Genomic DNA, 18,136 nt, shown 5'->3' with positions numbered 1-18,136 from the left:
CCCTGCTGCGTCATTGGCGACCTTGACCCCACCGGCAGAAGATCAAGACCTGTTGCCGCCTCCGCGCTCGACCATGGTTTGGGTCCACGAGCTCACTCCCGAGACCCCCACTGCTGTGGGGATGAGTTCTGCATGCGTCCCTCATTCCCTGCGCCGTGGCTGCCGCTCCTCCTCAGCTCCGGCAAGTCCAAGGTTGCGCAGCTCCATCAGCGGGATCCCGCTCCAGCACAGGGGTATGGCGACTGGGGTATGGACCTCCCTCGCCGGCAAGGACGATGACATGGATGAGCATGAGTTGGCCCCGATCGGGCCAGTGGCTACCCAAAGCTCGTCCCTGGCCGCTCAGTCCATGGGGCGCGAAGCAAAGGCCGACAGTGGTTGGCAAGAGGTGTTGCCCCGGCGCAGTCTATGTCGTCCGAAGTCACCAGCCTCGGCTCCGCCCCCTCGTCCCATCCCGGCTTGGCTCTCTGCTCGATGTTGCAGATGCCTCGCTCATGGGCATCGTGCGGTTGTTTGCAAAGATCCCTTTCGGTGCTCCCGCTGGTTGGAGAACGGACACCGTAAGCGTGAATGCCGCAACCCCTGGCGTCCTCTTAGCTCCTTGGCATGCCTTGCCGCACCACCAGTGTCCTACCATGTCGCCGATCATCATCACACTTCAACTTCATGTGTGGGTTCGATGAGATTGGCTCCTCCCTCCAAAGAATTTCGTTGTGGGTCTTGGGCATCGGTCGTTTCTACTCCTGCTAGCTCTGTTGATGTGGTGTTGCAGTCCACTCTGGTGGCTCAGGTTGAGCAGTTGCAAGGTTGCTTGGGGCGGATTGCGAGCTTTCTGGAGCGGACAGAGGCTACTTTGAGCAAGATCTCCCCTTTGCCGGCTATGTTGGAGACTACCCATACATTGTGTCCTTCTAGTGAGGTTGGTGTTGACTCCGCAAAGGATAGGGGAGTGGAGCTCTATGGATGCTTCTCTCCTCGTTTTGGGGACAATCCGTCGTCGTCGTTGTCGTCCACCTTGCCCTCTGCATCATCTACCGCTGAGGGCGACGCCATTGCCGCGGTCGTCACTCCGGTGTTGCAGATCATGCCCGATCTTCAGGATATTCTTGGGAGTTCCACTTTGCCTGTGTCAATGGAGCATATGGAGGTGGATTCAGCGCCGACCTTGTGCTCACTCGGGTCCTCAGATGTGATTTCAGCGCCCCACCCACCACCGTCGGCTCTTAATCAAGATGCTCTTTTTGCAAAAGAACTTTGCGACGTGCTCAGCAGCTTGGAGACTGCTATTCCTGGATGCGGAAGGGCGATCGCTTGCATCCTAACAGGAACGACAATCAAGCGCAAAAGTAAAAAGGTGGATGATTGCCCTCGTAGTGGCACCAGGAAAGAGAAGTCACTCAAGTGCAAAGGCAAGAAAAGTGGCGCCATAGGAAAGGTGCTCGAGAATGCTTGATGGATGATCTTTGTTTCTCGTCCTGTCCTCTTGGTTTGGGTATGCTGTGTGCTTCTCGTGTCGCAGCTTCGCTTCGGCATTGGTTCAAGGTATAGTCTAGTTTCTTAGTGGGGTTTCTCGTTTAGCTTGGTTGTTTCTCGGGTCTTGAGTGGACTTGCCTCTGTGTGAGAGTAGGAATCGCCATGTGATGACTTTGTTGTATGGTTTTCGCCCGGTTTTCCGCAAATTAACCGGACATCTTCTTCTTAATTAATGGATAAGGCAAAGCTTTTGCCTTCGTTTCAAAAAAAAAAACTATCAGATTTCGGTCTAAATCAAACTTTTCGACCTGTTTTTCAGAGCAGGAAAATAAAATTAAAGTTGCTAATCTATCTATACCTAATAATAAAAGCAAAAGGGTTTCTCCCTCGGTCGTTCGTTCAATTTAAAATTGCCCTTAAAGTTAAATAAAATTACCCACTAATACCACCGGTAAGTAAAAAAAAAACGTTTGGCGTACTCTTTCACGGACCTTCGATCGAAATTCCTCCTGCGATGCTAATTAGCCTGTACCCTACATAGACGGGCGGCCAACAAAGTTTCGGCTAGGAGGCTTGCACGGCATCGACATGCAGACCGTCGCCTCCTCGACTCCAAGGCGTCCGCGTCGTTGCTTTCTCTCCCGTACTCGATCTTACACGTTCGGGCGGCGACCGAAGATTTTAGATACCAGGTGTACGTGCAGGGCAGCGAGACACAGACCGCCTCCTCGATTCCATGGCGGCAGCGTCGTGCTTACTCTACCGTATTTGATCTTCCGCGTCGGGGAGAGACCACCAGATATTTGGCTACGTGTCTTGGAAGACCAACTTGGAGCGGCGCCGGGAGGACAATCGTGGAGAACCGAGAACCTCTCACGAGGACGAGCCCCGCCGTTGAGCCCCGCCGGGTAGCTCAGACACAATAATCTCAATAAGCGAACCTGCTGGAGACCCAGTTCACCGGCGTGGTTGTGCTAGCTAGCTAACAAAAGTATTCTATCCAATCTATAGGCAATACGGTCCACCTGATGGATCAACCAGTCTGCTCGATCAAGGTTAGCCAATACATGCAATGACCACTACAATACGTGTATGTCCAACCTGATCGATCAACCCGCTTTGCTTGCTAACTAGCTTACATGTACAGTGTATGATGTTTTTTTTTTTGGCGAAGCAGGCTAATATTATTTGGCTCTGGAAAAGATATACTCTGAAGAATTTAAAGTGAACCACTGTGTGCCGATTGTGCGGGAGACAAATAGAAGAGTTGAGGGTAATGGGACCATTGGGGAAAATAGACTTAAAACAATTTATATTCCAAAGGGACATCACATTTAAATACATGATATAAAGTATAGATTAAATAAAAATACCAATAAAGTGAGGTTCCACCCGTAGACCAACTAGAAACAGTAGTTAATTTTTTCACTCCAACTATAGCGCATGGGGTCTTAAATAAAAAACTGATTTTCCTACAGTGAAACACTCTAAGGGTTAGAAAACATTCAAGATGTATCAACCCACGGGAATGGCCGAGAATCGATTTTGGGGCAAATTTTGGGTCAAGTTGATTTTATATTCTTCTGATGCAACACACGGGTATATTTCCTAGATAACAAAAAATGTCTTTTTAACAGGGAAGGTCCCGGAGGAACTAGAGCTTCATTTCACTCAAAGCGGTAGAGGTACATTTTACAGATAGGGTCCTACGAAAACTGAAAATTACAAGCTGGCCCTTACAATTTGCACTAAGGACCTTAGAATAAAAACAGGAAACACAATCAAGTCCAGCTCCTACTCCACCACGCCAGAGCTTGCCGTAGTCAACCTCCACGCCGTCGGGGATAGAACCACTTGGGGCGTGAAGGTGGGAGCCAAGTACGGTGCTACCAGAGGGCCTCCGTACTGGCAAGAATGCCTGGAGGTTGTTGATGACCTGAAGACGACAATGCACTGACATTTTTCCCTTAGGTGGAGCATGTGTTGAAAGGGTTCCGGCGAAATCGAAGGAACGCCAAAACAACTAAGCTTAGCACAGGTAGAACGGCGAGGTTGTACGTTCTGGGAGCAGCAATGTTAGCAATTTAACTGGGATTTCAGCCAAGCCCCTCGACTCCTTTTTGGGAACGGGTAAAGGAGTCCTTATCGGTTATTCTATGGGAGTGTGCTCGACCAGAGTTCCGGTTGAACTCGAAGCAGAGTTCCAATAAGAGAAGAGAGTTGAAAGGAACGCTGAAATTGGGCCGCCAAAATTTTTAGGTGGAGGGCGATGGGCCTTGCCTCACCGTAGGAAGACCTTGGCGGAGGAGAAGGACGGGAAGGTGGGGCGGTTACCGGCGGTGGCGCATCAAGTCTGATCATGACTTTGTAGGCGCCAGGGTGGGTGTGGTATACCCCACCCTTTGTCGTCACGCAGGCATCCGTCTCCTCAATGTTGATAGCTGCAGCGTCGATGACACACCTGGCCCTAATGGTCCTCGCTTATCTCATATTTTTAGTATTAGCCATGTTTTTCATGAGTAGAAGAAAATGTGGAAAATAGGACAAATATCATAACTGATGATTCATTGGAGCGTGCGAGTTTTCGCTTCTGCCGATGCAACGCACGGGCGCTTTTGCTAGTCTTACTGACAATATTCCCTCAGATGTCACGTTCACCTTCTTCCCCAATATCTCTGTCCAGCTCGAGCGCCCAAACAACCGATTGCACGAATGAAAATATTTTTTGGTAGAGTTTATCAACGTAGGACGTGAACTCGAAAAGCAATAACCAGAAACCACTTACATTAAACCGTAGATCCGTCGGAGAACCGAAAAACAGATACATGCATGCGTCACAATACACGACACAACATCAAAATCACTCTAAGGGAAACGAAGATGTTCTTTTGAAGCAAACTACAAATCTGCAACACCCGATGGCTCCGGCCGGGCGGTAGCCCATCAAGCTACCCCCATCGGCGCAAGAGAAGATGGAGGCGAGGACCGCCCTGGCCCTACCCATTTGGTGCTGTCCGCTGTTTTTATCCGTGTTCTAGTGGGTTTCTAGTGGGTGATTGTTGCAGAACTTTGTGTAAAGCTATATTCAGGGAATATTGAGGTTTAAAGCACCACAAGGAAACGAGTTGCATGCCGCTAGATTCTTTGATCGGCGTTGTATAACAACCACTTGGGAATGTCCGAATGCAATTGGTGTGCAGTGCGGTCCGCTTTCTTTACCTATCCTTTTGTTAACATTTTCAATGGTGGCATGTAAGCTTACCCGCGACAACATTCAATGGAAGTTGTTATACGCAATTGTCCAAAATTGTTCACTATCTATCTATTCTGATTTATGTTGTTGTTTAGTACACCTAGATCTTTCTACCAAGATACACAAAATTGGGTGCAACACATATAAAAGACACCATAAACACATCTAGGGACACATATTGATCCATGGAGAAATTTGAATTTGGCCAAACTCCAAGAGAGAATAGATTGAACATGGCCCTTTTAGCATTTTCTTCACATAATTTTAAAACATGTTTTGTTGAAAAAATGGTTTTGATGGAGAAATTGTATCTTTCAGACAGAATGCCAACTCGTAATGCAAATTGCTGAGTGCATTACAGAATAGCTTGTAATGAAGTTAAAGATGTTACTATAATTAAGTGTGGGCAATTCACTTTACCGAAAAATTGAGAGCGTAATAGTTTGAACAAAACGTTTATGGATGATGGGTTCCAATTGCTAGTAATTTTCCTGTGTGTGATGTATGTTTTGTAAAATCAAATTGTATACACCACTTTCTATGTTACACTGTTCTCTAAGAAATTTGCGCGAAATTTCATTTTCAAAAAATTATGTACTCTGAAGCATATGAACTACGATTGTATAGTTTATGAAATAAAATTGAATCAATTACAGACATGTAAATCAAGATTTTCATTTAGACCATTCTACAAATTTAAGTTTGGAATCAACTTTTTTTTTCACGTCTGATTTGGCACAACCACGCGCGAGCTCGACTTTTTCTTCCGCGCACCGACCGGCAGGATTGCCGCATCGCACACGACACCTGTCACGTCTCCGCAGTACGCTGTGCGGAAGCAACACACCTTGTACCACACGATACCTCTCCGCACAGGAAACCCCATTTTAAAAAGCCACGTACCCCACGTCGTCTAACCGCGGCTGGGCCCCCTCCCTTTTGTGAGCGTAAAAAGCCGGATAAGTCGCTCTCCTCGCCCGCTGACAACCGGACCCCACCGCACCAACGTCTGCGTGAGGTATGAACCGGAGTAGCTTTAACCGACGGATAACGATCTCCTTCCCCACCCCCGCATCACTGACATGTGGGCCCCCGTAGATAGATTGACCGCCACGGCCCGCCCGCAAAATATCCTTTCCTTCCCCAACTGACCAGGCCACCACCACCGCGCGGGCCCCGTAATCCAAACGAACTACCACCGCCGGCGCTACTACACGCTCCCTCGCCGGCGACTCGGACCGCCCTCGCCCCCGCCCCCGCGCCATGGAGGCGGACAAGGACCCGCCGCCCCCGACGCCGCGGCGGGTCGTGGGGGAGTACGAGCTGCAGGAGATGGTGGGCAAGGGCACCTTCGCCGAGGTCTTCCGCGCCAAGCACCGCCCCACCGGCGCGCGCGTCGCCGTCAAGGAGATCGACCGCCGCCGCGTCGACGACTACGTCCGCCGCGGCATCCTGCAGGAGATGGCCATCCTCGGCAGCCTCTCGCACCCCAACATCCTCCGGCTCGTCGACACCATCGAGGCAAGTAGCAGTAGTAAATAAACCGCCCAAATCCCCGTACCTCCCAGGCCGCCGCCGCGCGCGCGGTTGTCGGTTTCGCGTTCGTTCGTTCGTTCGTTGACAAAATGCTTTCGCGATTTTCGCCCCGCGCGCAGACGGGGGAGAAGCTGTTCCTCGTACTGGAGTTCTGCGACGGGGGAGACCTCGAGGCCTACAGGCAGGCGCACGGCGGGGCGCGCAACCGGCTGCCGGAGGCCGTCGCCCGGGACTTCACCCGCCAGCTCGGTATGTATGTTCTTCCCAGTCCAGCCTTCTAGTAGGACTTCTCCTCTTTTTATTACTCTACTAGTATTACTAGGACTACGTTTTGACAAGCTTGTCACTGCTGTGCTGTTTTGGATGGGCAGCCGAGGGGCTCAAGGTGCTTCGGGGCCAGAGGATCGTGCACCGGGACCTCAAGCCCCAGGTTGGATCTTCCGGATGTTTATTCGATTTGCTAGGGTTTAGGGCTTGTTTGGGCGTGGATTTATCGGGCATTTTCATGTCCATGCCTGCAATAATCTGTCGATAATTGTGTCTGTCTGATCAGTGATTTGAGATGTTTGTGTTTGGGTACCAAGGGCCAAACTAAAGGAAGGGTAATTGGGATTCAAAGTTCCTACTTATAGCATTCCATGGTTCTTCTCTTTCTTGTAGCATTCCATAATCATCAACTAAACTTATGTGTGGACATCTGAACTCGCATCTACTGCCCCAACCAGCCTCTGTTAACCATTAAATGCTGAACTACATAGAGGACCATTCTCCCAAATTCATGCTTGTATTTACTTCACTCACATTTAACAACTTACATATCTAGTAAAATGTGTATACTCTTGCTTGGTTGCTTGATCCATCCAGTATCATTTCGAGATATACTGTTCTCTCTCTACTGATCAAGCTGTGAATCATGCAGAACCTTCTGCTGTCAACTAATGGAGATGCCATTACACTGAAAATTGGCGATTTCGGGTTTGCTAGGTGAGAGCTTCATTCTCACTGTTGCACTTGCAGGACTAGTTTTGTTTCCCCTTTAATTACTGGGGACATGGAGAACTACACAAAATATATTTGGAAATGTTATATGTCTCCAAGTTATATATGTATTCATAATGGCATGATATCTTTGTCATATTCATTCTGAAATTTTCTCTGTGCATATTGTTTCCAAAAAAGTGCACTCATTTTGAGTTTCTTCTGGTGCGAACGAGCTTTTATAAGTGAAAATGTACAGCTGAATGTTTTTTCTTCTGGTTCAGATCTCTGATGCATGAAAATTTGGCTGCCACATTTTGTGGCTCTCCATATTATATGGCCCCAGAAATCTGGCGGGGGGATAAATATGATGCAAAGGTCCGGTTACCAACCTGCTTTAAATTCATGGATGTTAAAATTACAGGCAATAATCTCCACCAGAAAAACTTTGCAGGCAGATCTATGGAGTGTTGGAGTCATACTATTCCAGCTAGTAACAGGGGAGTTACCATTTCTTGGGGAAAACAGAGTCCAGGTTTGCTCCTATTGTTTGTACAACTAGATACAGTATTAGTACAATCACAATAAATCATATAACCTAACTATGTTGCTTGCTCTTTGTTTTCTGAGTGCAGCTGCGTGAAAAAGTCCTGACATCCAATGGCCTTAGTTTCCCCCCAGATATGGAGGCTGATTTACATCCTGATTTCATTGACCTGTGCAGAAGACTCATATGCCTTGATCCAGGTGGGTCTGCTATTAGTATTTTCACTTCATTTGGTCTCTACAAATCAGGCGTGTCATAACTAATTTATTATTTGCAGTAATATTTGTTCAACTTCGATTTGGGCTATTTAATCTTAACTTTCATTATACAAGTTTAAGTTATCAGTTACAGAATCACATTAACATTTGCTTTTAATCACGCAGCGGAGAGAATGCCTTTCGAGGAATTCTTTAATCACAAGTTTTTGGCAACATCAAGGTATTCCTCTTACCCTGGTGGCAGTGTTTGAAAAGCACCAGTCCATCAGGCAGTGTTGAGTAATCTGCTTTGTTTTCAGAAAACAATCCCGTATAAGGTCATGTAACTTGAACTTAGCAAACATACCTGGTGCCCACATGGAAGCTTCCCACACATGCACCACAAAAAAATGTATATAAAACCATGGTGAATGGTCAAATTCTTTAATGGCGAATATGCAAGCTGTGATTGTCTTTTTTATTTCTTGCACCTACATCTGAATTGAGCTTGGAGTTTTCAGGTGTGCACATCACATGTAGTGCATCATTGACTCCTTTTTGCGCGTTTCATCTATTGGAATAGCAAATCTATGTGCAACAATCCTGCAGTTTTTTTTTTCTAGATCTCGATTTCGCATTTTAGCAATAGTTACAAAAACATGCCACTCTGTATCTGGTTTAATCGTGTCATATCTCCTTGTTCGTAATCTTGCTTATTATGACTCTTCAGGGAAAGTGAAATTATCAGCGAGTCCCATCATGATCTTGATTTGAAGGATACTTGCCAGACTGTCTCTACTGCTATCATCAAAGTAAATTCTGAAACCGCGGATCCAAAAGGTACGCTGTGCCCTGTCTGAAACTTCACATATTGTATGCATCTGCTTAGGCGCTAATTTTGTGTATTTTGCAGTATTTGATTCATGGGAGTGGATTGAACGAGAATATGTACTAGTTCATGCGAACACCACTTCCGTGGAAATGCTATCTTTACTTGAGAAGTCAATGAAAGATTTCACAGGTGCAAGATCCCGCGGTGATGACAGGTCGACTTGCAAAGAGTCTGTTCAGAACCAAAACAGAAGCTCCCTCTGTAGAGTGGTTACTATGAAAAACCATGGATGTACTCCACAGTCCGCTTCGCATGAGTCAATTTCTATGGAAAATCTGCGAGGGAGGCCACTTGATTGTTATACAAGGCTTCAGCTACTGAATCAGTATATTGTTATTCTCACAGAACTTGCTCAGGAGAAGGTACTATTACTGCTATAGTGCCAAACTAGTACCATGTCCATTGAACAGTATGTTCCATCTTCATTTTGTCTAGTATACAAACTGGAACTTCTTTGCTCTATATTTTTGTCACGGTCACTCAGACATTTTTTACTTATTTTGGGAACAACTTTGAACTAGCAGTTTATATTTTATTTTTCCAATATGTAACAGTGTAGATTTTGGTTCTTCTTTAAACTCTGCTGTTACCTCAGTCACATGGTTTACTTAATTTTTTTAATGCATATTTGGCTACTACATACGGATGCATTCAGAGTAGAATTGGGAGCAACTAATTGGATTGCCAAGCTTTCTCTAGTTTGTACATATCTTATCAGCCTTTTTGAAGTTCACGAGTAATTTGGCCTATACAAGTCATGTTTAGGCTTAACGTGTTTTCATCTAACGTCAATCTGTCAAAGTTCCAGCAATTCATGGTGTTGCTGGCAGCTTTTTTCAAGTTTGTTTCATAGAGTTTGCTTACAAGTCTGTATTGTCTTCACAGACATCTTTTTGATGGTCATAGCTATGATAATTTATGTTATAGCTTAGAATCGATATTTCCAAATTCATCTTAACATCACCTACATCTGCTTTTTCTGTGCTATATGCAGCTTCTTAAAGGGCTTGACCTGGAGGCTCTGTCACTTGAACTTGTAATACTTGCTGTCTGGAAAGAGGCACTTAATGCATCTAGCTTATTGGTGGATGCTTCAGATGATGGACAATTTTCAACATCTGCAGACAAGAATTTCCTGCCAAAGAGTGAGGATCGTCTATCACCAAATGTAGCACAAGGATTGGATTTCACTAGGTTGGCTTCTGTTTGTTACTGGGCTGAAAGTGGGTTTATCAAGGCATATGACCGCGCAGAGAAGATATCACATAGGTTGCGGGAGAACAATGGTTAGAACATTCATATCGACATATCTTCCTACTACTATAATATTAGCTCTTATTGTAACCGCTATCTGTTTTTGGATTACGCTGACTCTTATTATAACCATTGTCTGTTTCCAGATAACACTGAGATGCCAGATGCGATGGAAATCATATTCCAAAATGCTTTAGTATATGGGAGAGGCGGTGCTGTAAGTATCACAATCTATGTTCCGTAAATGGTTGATTTAGATTTCATTTCTCTATGCACATCATGGGAAAAGAGGATATGCATCACCTGTATGTATTTTTGGGGAGAACAGTATTAGATACTCACCACCGATAGCCACAAATGCCTTGATGTAACCTTTGTAAAAATAATTCAGTTAATATTAATCAGGAAATCGGTCAAATGTACTACATCTGGTCAGATTAAATTGACACCAACTTGTGAAGATTGCCTGCATGTGTATGCTGTATGCTTGCGTCAATTAAAACAGACAGTTGGTTGATGCAGGTTATTTCATTGGCTGTCCGGACAGTTGGTTGTCCTATCATGTGCCTATTAATTAATGTCTGTAGTAGGAAATGATGTACAAAGCGAGGGGAAGAAAGGAGTGTTTTTTTATATTTCAAAGAAGAAAAAGAAAAGAAAGCGTTCTTTAGAAACAATGATACAAGCAAAAATGCTAATTTCCTAGCAGTCACGATACTACTTTTGAGAATACCCTGTTATCTACTTTTGTGAAAGATGTCCTGCACACTGTAGTTGGATGAAACACTTAGCTCTAGGACACATTTATTTTGTGGTTATTTGCCGGAACTCATGGTTGCGGCTAAGCAATACTCGTATCATTCCAAATTGATTGAAGTTGTAGTTTTTCCCCAAGTCAAACTTCTCCAAGTTTGACCCTTCGAGCTGCACTGTGCACGGCTGTCCTGAGATGTGCTACACAGGCACCCTTCTCTCTTCAGTTTTAGGATAGGGTACTTTTGTTTTTATGGTTCAGTCTCAAAACTACAGTTTCGTAGTTTCCTTCAGCTAGGCCTGATATCTGAGCACAGTTTTCTTTTAAATGGGAATCTTATCTGATATGATTGGACCTGTGGGGTTGCATTGTTTTCCCTTGTCCTGTAAACTCTGCTTCTAAATACGTTCTTAATGTGTTATTTGTGTAGTGGTTACAATTAATGTTTTAATTATTGACTATTCCACATTCTTTTTCAGGCAAAGGAACTTTTGGGATGCCAAAGCAGATCAATTGCACTGTACTCAAAAGCAATCATCCTGCTCACGTTTATATTGCAGGAAGCAGCTTCCTTGCCGCTAAATCCAGTCTTCTCCCTATCACCATTCAACCAGCAGCGTCTCCATAGGTACATAGCTAATTTGAGGAGTCATCTCTGCAGTGCTCAATTGACCGGGCAACAGCAGAGGTCCATCAAGAACTAACTTATTCATGGGAAACATGATTTCACGAGATTTGGAGGATTATATCCATGGCAGTCAGAGCATTAGTCTTTCCCCTCCAACCTTTTTGTCTAGGAGGCGTCAGATGCATTGGAGAACTTCTGCTAGCGTGAAATTGTGATGTTTATATTTGCAGAACACATTGTTCATGTGCTCTGTCTTTTGTATATAACACTTCTGAGCTGTACAGTTATTTCCAGTTAAGTTGAAATGACTACTTGGAGTTGTATATAAACATAAAACGTGAAGCCTGTAAATTGGAAAAGAATTCCAGATCGTTCTTCCACTGTATTTGCCCCTCTTTGCTATCAGTAGTTGAATGTAGAAGGGAACACAAGTGAGTTTTGTTGTCACTGACGTGTTGTGTGAGAAGCGTTGTCTAAGAATAACAGGCGAAATTTCTTCATCACAGGGCAATGACGTAGTACATCACTTCACATGTTAAGTCATTTTTTTAGCTTTACTGACATTTAGCTTACCTCTTTCATAATGATGAGCAGGAACAAATATTTGTGGCAACACATCTCAAGGTATGTGATCAAGGAACTCTAGAGCCTCGGGTCAATGCTTGGACACGAACTTCTTTCCATTGTAACTTGTGTTGCAGTAGCTGATATGTGCTTATCTTTTTTTCTGTATTTGCAGGTTCTTAATTTTGCTTTGAATTGTGTAGAGTGTTACAGTTAGCAAAGGGGATGGGAGACCCCATGTGTCAAACTCAGGTAGTACCGGTTTGCATTACTATCCATTTATGTGAAACGTGGCATCCGCGAATTTTTGTTGCACACACAGATTTGAGATGTCCACGGCTAGCTCTGATCCATGAATGAGAACTGGAAAAATCTCAATCCCCGGTGGCAGCGCTTGTGGCTGCACTGGAGCAGAAATGGATCGATGAGGTCAGGTCCTAGTCTACTGACCACCGCTGCAGGATGTCAAACGTGTTTTGTCGCAAAAACACAAGAGCTTCCATAGATCGGATTAACTCAAAGTTGCAGGAGCTGATTTATACTTCTTTCCTTTTTGTTTTCTATTTTGATGAAGAGTTTGGGCAGGTTTGTAATTTGGTTTGGAATGTGTCCCTCCCTGAACAAAGGGTTAAACTCAGCAACCGGCGCGCTAATGTGTCCATTTACTCTTGTTGCATACTTGACATGTTCACAGTTACTAGTTCTGATCCACAGATCAGTAGTGAAAAATCTCAATCACCAGCTTGTGGCTGCAGTGGAACGGCCGTGGATGGCAGTCTACCGACCACCGCTGCAGGATGACGAGCGTGTTTTGGCGCGAAAACACAACACGGTAGCAGCCATGGATCGCAGTGGTACCACCGGCAATGCCCTGCCGTCGGGCGAAACGAAAAAAAGATGGGGCTACGCTTTTCTCCCGTGTATGTATCCCGTTGGAGGCATTTGTCCGCTAATTGGGGTTTAGCTCCTGCGTTTATTCCATGGTGGCCGTACTAGTTGAAAATGGTTTTTTCCCTTGTGTTTTACTAGCTCCGGGCGTTAAGCTGGGGTTGCACGATGTAAGAGCATCCCCACTCGTTTGGGCTCCCCACGCCCAAATCCGGCGAAATTTAGCGCCGGATGGATGTAGTTTTTGGCCTGGGGAGGCCCATTTTTCCAGCCGCGAGCCCATGGACGCGCACCCACCGCGTGCAAAGCGACGGCGCAGTCACCGGGAAGGGCAATCGTCGGAGTTCCCTCGACGCATTGAACCGTCGCGAAGTGGACTGGAGAGCCGGAACGACTCGTCGGGAACGGTCGAAGTGGCCTCGATGCGAGAACCGCCGTAATGGAGCACGAACTCCGCGGAAGAGCAACCGGCGCTCTCTGTCGTCGAGAGACCTACATATACGGTTTTCGACGGGCGACGCCATTCATCTGTTCTCTCGTCACCATCCTCCGTCAACCATGAGCGATATCTCTTGGCCATCGGACACCGACAATGAGGGAAGCCGCCTGGATGGCGCCATTGGTGGGATCCACGCATCGTCCAGCCAGCGACGATTCCCCCCGCCGGCCGCCGAGGACGAGTGGGACGACGAGAGGAGGACGAAAAGGCCGTGGAGCAAAGCCGAGGAGCAGCCGAGGAAGAGGCCGAGGAAGAGGAGGAGGAGCAGGAGCAGGAGGAGGAGCAGGAGGAGGAGGACGAAGAAGCTGATGAGGACGACGACGAGGACTCAACTTCCTCCGACGAGGAGGTGGCGAGCCGGAAGCGTCGCCGCGACGACGATGAGGCGGGGCCTTCTAAGAAGAAGAAGAAGAAGTTTAGTTTTAAAGTTTTTATATGTAATTTTTATGTTTATTCGAATTATATTCGAAATATATATATAATCTATCTATGTTGCACCACTTGAGAGTTCAAAGCTTTCGTTCGACGAGGGTATTGCCGTAGATCGGGAAGACGAGGGTTTTGCCGTAGATCGGGAAGACGAGGGTTTTGCCGTAGATCGGAGGCCATTGTCGCCGACAAGTTGGGGCCACGCGCGCTTTCGTTTCGTCCGGAGTCCCCGAGCGCTCCCCGGGGGGCCGGGGATGTCGTGGGATCGCCGGATGGATTTAGGCCCAAATCCGGACGAAAACGAGGAACCGGGGGCGCGACTGGGCCGAATTACGCCGTCCGGATGGAAAAAACGCTCGCCGGGGGCCTGTTCGGGGGGACGAGTGGAGATGCTCTAAAGGACCAGATTGGGTAAGTGAGCGTCGGAGAGAGATCTTGTCCAGTACCGTCTGCATACGCCAGGGGATTTTGCTGGACCAGCCCAATTAAAACAGGGCAGTACGTGTGTACCCTTCAGTATGCATTGCACACGGGTCGTCCATAGACAAAATCTCCCCAATTATTTCCCCGGCCATTGCATCATACCCTGCACGAATGCACCATGCATCCATGGCAACTAGCTAGAGCTCATCCCTGCTCCTGCTGCAGCCTCCAGCCTTTTGACTCCGTGTCTGCTTGCCGTTTACGCTGCTGGCCGGGAGCGCCCTGTGAGGCTGTGACTGTTGCTCTTCGGTGTGTAATGCATAGATAACTCTGAATTTTGATCATGTGAGCTACATGTTATCTGTACTGCGATTATATGTACTGTGTGCCACATAAAATTTGAAATGCTATAGGTGTACCGAGGTTGTGTTAACGCTGTATTTTGAATGATTTTATGAATTTCGAACTGAATTTTGAAATGCGATATGTGTATTAAATACTTGAAATAGTCTACATTCTAGAAGATACGTGAATAACCAATCTAAGCTACATTGAAAGTAACAACGACCAGAAAAGAGAGCAAACAATTCTGTTTTCAGTGTTGTTGACTGAAAGTTAGAAGGTAGAATAATTCAGAATAAATTTAGGTCTAGAATGTAGACTATTTCAAGTATTTAATACATTTTATATGTCCCAATAAATTCGAAAGACATTCTTGTACATATTGGGGCGCTTCCTACATTTCTAAGGTGGTGTAGTGGCAGCTGGGAGAGCAAGTCGAAAGCTCTGTAAATTGTGGACGAAAACTATGAATGTAGATCCATGTGCGGTAGGGGTGGATACTGCATAGCATATGGCCAGCCGCGACAGCACTGCCAACGATTTTTTTACCTCTGGCCGTCGTTACCTCTGAAGTCTGAACCTTTCTGCATCGGTCCAGGACGGCCACCGATGGCAGGTTTTCTGTAAAACTGAAACTCTGAGAACACGGGCGGCCGTGTTGCTGCTTCTTCTTCTTCTATACTTCATCGGAACTGATGTTCTACCCGTGTGTCATACGTAGTCTACTGCAATAGTCTGTATGTATGCACGGGCTGTCATCATCTGCTGTATTTGTTTTGTTCCGTACTTGTACCATGACTAGAAAGGTTGGAGTAGAGGTGTAGGCCTGCTGGTGGCATTGACTGAACCTTGAGAAATCTGTACACATCGGGGCGTCATTGACTGGAGCTGAGAGTAATGGCACCGTCGCCGTCGTCTGTACTGTACTGTAATCGGTCGTGGCCGTTACGAGCTTCCCCTTTACGGTCTTACCAAATGGCAAATCACACAAAGTGAAAGAATTCTATCTAGTACAGCCAAAGTTGTGAAAGATGTCATCTAGTCCGTACCCGACATGGAGCACACGTAATTTTGGATGCTTAGCCAACTCGCCAAAAAAATACTGGTGGTGGCGCTACACTGCTGTTGTGGTTCTATACAGCCAAATTGTAGAATTGACCACTCCTGATTTATCACAGCGAAAAGATTGGAGGTTACTTGAAACGGGGGATGTGGTGATACAGCCGGAAGCGTGTAGGTGTAGCAGCTCAGTCTTCGGAAATCCATTATGACTCGTATGTGTACATGCACCCACTGTCGACAATATGTATTTTAAAATGTCTAAACATTCTGAAAACAAAGCGGGGTGCACTTTCAGACATTCTATGCTCTGCACAGGAAGTTTCAAGAAAAAATATTATCTTTTATGGCCTGTGCAAAAATATACAATTTCTAGTGCTCCAAATGGGTTTTCACGAGATATTTCATTTTATGTTTTTTACATAGAACACACAAAATACATTTTTGATGCAAAAACATTTATGAGCTACAATGAGTTTTTTTTAATATTTTAAAATATATTTTTCGTCATAGGTACTTCTACACCTACTCTTCTTGTGTTGGTACTACTACTACTTAGAGCATCCCAGCCCGTGTGCTCCAAAGGAGCTTTCAAAGAATTTTGGGACGCACCAGATAAAATTCGTTCCCAACGGCGTCCTTCAAACGAAAATCGTGTCCGAGCACTCCCTATATTTTGTCTAACATCCCCAACCCATCCCCAGTGCACTTGGGCTATCCTAGGACGTTGGATACAGATTTTATCTCCGACATGAGGCTGCATGTGCAGCCTAGCTACACCTGGGCAAAACATGGACCAGGTTTCGAGATAGGCCCGAAAAAAGCCTGAAGCTAAGAGCATCTCCAGCCGCGTCCCTCAAACCGCGCCGGATTGAGCGTTTGGGGGACGTGTTTCGTTCGTGCCGCGTTTGGGGGACGTCGCTCCCCAGTCGCGTCCCCTAAACAAAATTTCGCAAATTTTAAACTTAACGAGATTCGATTAAGATTCGTCCAAACTTATATAGATTCAAACGAAATTTGACTAAATTTAAACTAAACCTAATCTAGAACCACTTGCGGCGGCTGGAGGCGTCGTAGTACTGCTGGAAGTTGTACATCTCGTCGGTGACGACCTCCTGCTTGACGCGCTCGTCGACGGGCTCGTCCTTCACCGCGCCGCTTGGTCCTGCCTCGCCGTCGTCGGTGAGGTCCACCAGCGGCTTGCCGGAGTCGCGGATGGACAAGGCGATCGCCGCGTCAAGGTCGCCCCTCCAGGCGTCCTTGTCGTTCATGGACGCCAAGAACGCCGCCCGCAGACCTGGGCAGTCCTCGGGGTCGTCGCTGCTGGCGATGAGCCGCTGCTGCCGCTCGTACTCCGCCAGCAGCGCCTCCCTCGACGCTTCCTCCGGCTCCTCCTTCACCTCCGGCTTTGGGATGAGGAGGGCGCCGCCGCGCCTCCCTTGCTGCCGCCGGTTGCCGCTGCCGCCACGCCTCGTGTTGACGGGCGTCGCCGGCTCCTCCTTCACCTCCCGTTTGGGGACGGTGTACGGCGCCGACCGGTAAGATGAGGACGGCGTCGATCGCGCCGGTCCTGAGGAAGAAGAGTGCGAGGAGGACGAGTACGTCGTCCTCCTCGGCTGCCATTGAGGAGACGGTGGCGGTGACGACAGCATCTCCAGCCTTGGAGCGTCGTTGCGGATGCCGCGGATGACGTTCTCGAGGGTGCGCCCCGGAACGCCCCAGAACAGGGCGCAGCCGTCCTTGTTCCATCTGTTGGGGCCGCCGACGAGCCCGTCGGTGCTGTGCATCTCAACGTCGTACTTCGCCTGGAAGTACGCCGTCCACCAGGCGTCGTTGTTGTTGGCCGCCCACGTCGGATCCAACCGCTCCTCGGCGGTGAGTTGAGCCCGACGGGCCTTGATGCCGTCCCTCCATTGGTCCGTGCGCGGCTTCGGCGGCGGCGGAACGCCAACGCCGTTCACGGCCATCCTCCAGCCGCCGCTGCTTGGCAGCCGCATGTCCGGCGGGAGTGGACAGCGGCGACAGTAGGTGGTTTCACGCAATAACGCCGGCGCGGACGGCCACGCGGCCATGCACGACGAGACGCATCCCTGCGTCGCCTGGGAAAACAGGGACGCCATTAACGTCGCTTGACCAAAGGTAGGCGACGGGGTTTTAGGCTTCCGAGCCGCTGACGCGTCGGGCCCACGTCGGTTCGCCTCGCTTTTCGTTGTGTCCGGCGTGCCCGGAGCGTCCCCTGTGGGACGGGGATGGGCTCGGGGCGCCGGACACCGTATGGGGGCGCGCCGGACAAAAATAGGCTTTGGGGGACGCGGCTGGAACATATTTTTTGTCCAGCGCGCCCCAAATCCCTTTGGGGGACGCGGCTGGAGATGCTCTAAAATGTCAAGCCTGGACCTAGCCCAACCCAACTGTCGAGC

General features: G+C 47.5%; 1 protein-coding gene across 1 annotated transcript; it reads left to right on the top strand.

Annotated features, from left to right (window-relative positions):
• The first annotated feature begins 5,872 nt into the window (after positions 1–5,872).
• On the top strand, positions 5,873–11,897 carry LOC127297310 (serine/threonine-protein kinase ATG1a). The gene is made up of 13 exons (XM_051327605.2): positions 5,873–6,247; positions 6,382–6,511; positions 6,634–6,692; positions 7,182–7,246; positions 7,525–7,618; positions 7,695–7,775; positions 7,876–7,987; positions 8,171–8,225; positions 8,715–8,824; positions 8,898–9,238; positions 9,871–10,162; positions 10,277–10,347; positions 11,364–11,897. The coding sequence occupies exons 1-13, from the start codon at positions 5,990–5,992 to the stop codon at positions 11,586–11,588; spliced, it is 1,893 nt and encodes a 630-aa protein (XP_051183565.1). The 5' UTR covers positions 5,873–5,989; the 3' UTR covers positions 11,589–11,897.
• Positions 11,898–18,136: the final 6,239 nt, after the last annotated feature.

Source organism: Lolium perenne, chromosome 4 (genome assembly GCF_019359855.2).
Source record: "Lolium perenne isolate Kyuss_39 chromosome 4, Kyuss_2.0, whole genome shotgun sequence".
NCBI lineage: Eukaryota > Viridiplantae > Streptophyta > Magnoliopsida > Poales > Poaceae > Lolium > Lolium perenne.
This window is presented reverse-complemented; position numbering and strand designations above follow the sequence as displayed.

What these genes read in the sequence shown, in the direction of transcription:
- LOC127297310 (XM_051327605.2), top strand. Translation starts at nt 5,990, where the DNA reads ATGGAGGCGGACAAGGACCCGCCGCCCCCGACGCCGCGGCGGGTCGTG. An exon ending in ACCGGGACCTCAAGCCCCAG is followed by an intron (nt 6,693 to 7,181) that starts GTTGGATCTTCC and finishes TGAATCATGCAG; the next exon opens with AACCTTCTGCTGTCAACTAA. An exon ending in TATATGGGAGAGGCGGTGCT is followed by an intron (nt 10,348 to 11,363) that starts GTAAGTATCACA and finishes ATTCTTTTTCAG; the next exon opens with GCAAAGGAACTTTTGGGATG.